The sequence below is a fragment of the Palaemon carinicauda genome, chromosome 38, assembly GCF_036898095.1.
Source record: "Palaemon carinicauda isolate YSFRI2023 chromosome 38, ASM3689809v2, whole genome shotgun sequence".
NCBI classification, from domain to species: Eukaryota; Metazoa; Arthropoda; class Malacostraca; order Decapoda; family Palaemonidae; genus Palaemon; species Palaemon carinicauda.
In genome coordinates this window covers 55,754,435-55,759,434 of record NC_090762.1, presented here as the reverse complement: position 1 = coordinate 55,759,434, position 5,000 = coordinate 55,754,435, and the positions used below count along the sequence as shown (strand labels likewise).

Sequence of the window (5,000 nt, the reverse complement as noted above, 5' to 3'; positions counted from 1 at the left end):
ATATGAAAATAATAAACTACCTTGAATGAAAAAAAAATCCAGTGGTTTTAACCAAAAAATAAACTATTGAAAATGAAGTAACAAAATTCCTTGAATGAAGACAAAGAGTATTAGATGTTCATTCAAGAAATTTTTAAAAACAAATTAATTTAAATGATAGAAAATACTTCTATTTTAGCTACCAGGTTAAACCACACAAATATACGGAAGAAATTACTGTGATGGATAATAAATAGACCAAGGAAATTAAGGTAATTAAATTCCTTGAATAATGAACTTTACGAGATTTTATTCCAAGATATATTTAAAACAAATTAATTTGAATGATTGATATCATGGCTATTTTGGCCACCAGGTTAAACCACACACACATATGTATATATATATATATATATATATATATATATATATATATATATATATATATATATATGTACATATATATATATATATATATATATATATATATATATATATATATATATATATATATATATATTTGTATGTATATATATACTGTATATGTGTATGTATTCATATATATATGTATATATATGTTTATATATATATATATATATATATATATATATATATATATATATATATATATATATATATATATATATATATATATATATATATATATATACACGTTTGTATTTATATATGTTACCTTGATGGATGACAATGAAGAGATGCTCATCGTGTACAGCTTTTCCATCTTGTTCTGACATTAGCTTCTGTGCATTCAAGACTTTCTGCAACTGCAGGTAGGAGTTGTAGGTAATGCCCCCGAATTCCACCATGTTCTTTCCCTGCTGTGCTGTGTCCACTCTGTGACATGAAACAGAAAATGATTTCGAATAATATCTATTATATTATATATATAGTTGTGTAAGAAATGCATGTACATAGATTGATATATAAATGAATGGTTACAGTTTTTACTCCCTTTTTCTCCTAGAATTAGATTGCAAGTATGGCACATACACGTCAGTGCAATGATCACCATATTAGAGTCAGAAAACATACGATTTTCTTGTATGTTACAAATTGATACATATTACCGCTAGGGAATTATAGGGTTCCTTGACTGGTCATATGGTATTACATTGGACCTCTCTTTGGCTACGGCTAATTTTTCTTTGCCTACACATACAGTAACCCGAGTATACTGGTCTATTCTTTACTCATTCAGTCCTTTCGTCATACAGCTGACAACACTAAGATAACCGAAACATTCTTCTTCACTCAAGGTATAATGTCTACTGTACTAATTATTCAATGGTTACTTTCCATTTGGTAAGGGTAAAAGAGGCTCTTTAGCTATGGTAAGCATCTATTCTAGGAAAAGAACGCTCCAAAATTAAATAATTGAGGAGAGGGACACTCCAAAATCAAATTATTGTTCTCTAGTCTTGGGTGGTGCCATAGCCTCTTTACCATTGTCTTCCACTACCTAGGGTTAAAATTCTCTAGTTTGAGGGTACACTCAGGCACACAATTCTATTTGTTTCCCTTTTTCCTTTCCTCAATTAACTATTTTCCCTGTTGGAGTCCATTGGCTTATAGCATCCTGTTTTTCCAACTGGGGTTGTAGGTTGGCTACTAATAACGATGATAATAATAAAAGAATTTGGATATCAACGGTATAAATACGCACCATTATCTAGGATATGCTCTTTTAGTTTCATCTATAGATATTCAACGGAAGCATATAGTCTTTTTCAATAAGTATTTAGAAGCCTCTCCTCCGTATATTTACTCTTTCCATGGATAAACATTAATAATGAAAGATTAAATGAATACTCTGGTAAAGATGAGATAAATTTGGCCTCTGTCGTTTAGTACAACATTTATTTTGTCCTTACATTAGTCTGCATTATTTTTCTTTTTTTTAATGAATAAGAAAAACAAACTCTTACTTTTAATCATTTATCATTATTCTTCATGAAATCGTAAGCTTATTATTGGCACACTCTTTCAATATAAGATGATCAATGTAGTCTACTCATATTAGGATGATTAATTCCGCCTTGTTTTCTTCATCGATCCACTAAGCTGATAATCCACTTAGGTTGATTATCGTCTTTTGATCCTTGACACTGTCATAATTGTGACGGCTGTCATTAGGTTCATGCTATAATCAAACGCAAACATTTATATTCATATATAGATGGATATATAAAATTAAGGATAAAGGTTGAAAAAGGCTGATTTGATTAACTGGAGAAGAGAAGATTGGTAGATTTCGGATTTTGTTTTTAATTTTTTTATTAATAATAACAATTTCAGTATTGAATTTGAGCACCATCTATGCAGGGCAGAGCTTGTTAAACGCCTGTAATAATCTCTCTCTCTCTCTCTCTCTCTCTCTCTCTCTCTCTCTCTCTCTCTCTCTTTATATATATATATATATATATATATATATATATATATATATATGTATATATATATATATATATATATATATATATATATATATATATATATATATATATATATATATATATATATATATATATATATATATATTGATACCAATGGGCGGAAGCACCAGTAGGTGGTAACTGAGAAACAGCGTAATTGCGACTAGCTTATTTCATGGTAGGTAGTTATAAGATTGCCCTGCCTATAGCAAGACACGGGCTCTTGCGTTGGCAGACGGCGAGCTTTTATAACAACAGTTTCAGTGAAAGGTCACAAAATTTAATACAAATTGATTCAAGCACATACAGGCATTAACAAATTATCAGAGCGAGGGGAGAGCGACAAAAAAGAAAAAAGAAAAAAAAATACCATTACAATGTACGAGCGTATGATACGCGTTCGGTATAGATTCATTGTGTGGAATAGATACTTCCCTTTTCTTATCTTTTACTTTTGTACTATTCTTTAGCAAGTTACCTTTATGACATTTCACCAGTAAAAACGACAGTTTATCATTATTTGAATTCAATGTTATTTTCAATTTAAAAAATTAGACAGGGCATAATTGCCTCAAGTTTATCCATATCACAGCAAATTTACTCGGTTTAGCTTTAAATATTTTTACCTACTGCTGTTTTTATTAATTAATTATGGCTTTTAGTCTATGACTCTATGAGCTATATGGTGAAATTTAAGAAATTACTACCATCAGAGGGCACCAAGCTTTAGGCGTATTTTCTTCTAGCTAAATCCGTCCATAGGGCGTAGGAGATGATGATGATCATATGAATCTACAGCCCAAAACAGCATTTCGTGAAAGTAGCTTAGTGTCAAATTTATTAGAGGAATCACACTTATGAATTCATTTCTAGATGAGGTCTATCTTTCATTCTTTTCCGAGACTGGTCTTAAAACAAAACTGTTTAGGTAGGCAATACCTTGGCATCACCATTAAAAAAGGGTCTGTTATCTGGTTTCTATTTAGGAAACATAAAGGACGGGAGATATTTCCAAAGTAGAGAAGTAAATATTATGAAACATTGACATTTATAGATATTTTGGTCAGGAGCCAAATGACAAATATCCTTTGTAGAATGGTTTGAAAAAAAATTGCAAAGTGAAAACGTGTAATGTGTCTTTTATTTAAATGGGAGCATATACATATTCTCTCTCTCTCTCTCTCTCTCTCTCTCTCTCTCTCTCTCTCTCTCTCTCTCTCTCTCTCTCTCTCTCTCTCTCTCTCTCTCTAAATTAGTTCAAAGTATCAATAACAGGTTCGTAACTTCATATTTTTTTATGACGTATTTCTTATTAAACTCAGTGGTCGTAATCATAGACATTAGAGAGAGAGAGAGAGAGAGAGGAGAGAGAGAGAGGAGAGAGAGAGAGAGAGAGAGAGAGAGAGAGAGAGAGACTTATAACTAATACAATTTTATGAAACAGCGTAAAACACAGAGAGTTGCCTTAGCCTAAAATGGAACACAACAAAATGAACAAAGTAAAACGAAAACTTTGAAGTGTTCAAGTTAATTAAATTGAACACCATAAAAGAGGAATTTTGTTCTAGAGAGAGAGAGAGAGAGAGAGAGAGAGAGAGAGAGAGAGAGAGAGAGAGAGAGAGAGAGAGAGAGAGAGACGCTAAACAACAAAACCATTTGAAAGTTCAACATGGTAGTTAAGACATAGAGAAGGAAGTTATCACGTAAGTATTAAACAAAAGAAGAAACATTTGGACATTTCATGTAACTCTAAATCACCAGCGAACCTGAACGAGGTTGAAATAGTTCCCAATGGCCTTAAAGGTTTTCAGGGACATAATGGCGTTGAGCCCATATAGCATATGTATAGTACTGGGATCTACCTTACTTCTGGGTCCGTTGAGTACGTGTGTCTCGAGTGTATCCTTACACACTTTGCTTGGCAAGACTTCATTTATTTCTGGTGCTTCTCTGTGTGTCAGTCTGGGATGGCTACTGCAAGTGTATTTGACACAGTCTCATTTCGAAGCGTAATCATTTTTAAATGTGTTAATGGATCACAAGTTGTAGGTTTTTATTTCTTTATTTTCTCAAGAGAGAGAGAGAGAGAGAGAGAGAGAGAGAGAGAGAGAGAGAGAGAGAGAGAGAGAGAGAGTTACTATGATTTTGGATGTGTCAAAGACTTTTTAGTTTATCAGTGGAGAATCCATTTGCTCTTGGGTAGAGTTTTTTACGATCTTGTCTAACTTCTTGAGTTCGTTTACCATGTTACTGTTCACAACATACGCTGGAAGTCTGTTCCATGTACAGTACTGTATTTGATAGTTTGTATATGTAGGAATTACCACAGCGAGTTATGTGGCAGTTTGTATCCGTTACTTCTGGACTGATTCATGCTAAGCGTCAATATTTGTTATAATTTACATTTGTTATTCCTCTTTAGAATTTCCAATGTCTCCATTAGCTGTCCCCTTAGTGGTCGAGTTTGTAGATCAAATAAGTTCAAAAGTTCCATCTTCCGTCCATATTTAAATTGTCTTAGGGTTGAAACAAGTTTTGTGGCCCTAGCTTGTACTACTTCCAGTCTATCTA

At 32.3% G+C, this 5,000-nt stretch overlaps 1 protein-coding gene across 1 annotated transcript in view; it reads right to left on the bottom strand.

Annotated features, from left to right (window-relative positions):
- The window catches only part of v (Tryptophan 2,3-dioxygenase vermilion), a 94,892-nt gene that overhangs the window by 29,841 nt on the left and 60,051 nt on the right, over window positions 1-5,000 (bottom strand). Inside the window, exon 2 of the mRNA XM_068362245.1 lies at window positions 674-834. Coding sequence (XP_068218346.1) covers window positions 674-834 — 161 coding nt within the window. The remainder of the gene's footprint in view (window positions 1-673; window positions 835-5,000) is intronic.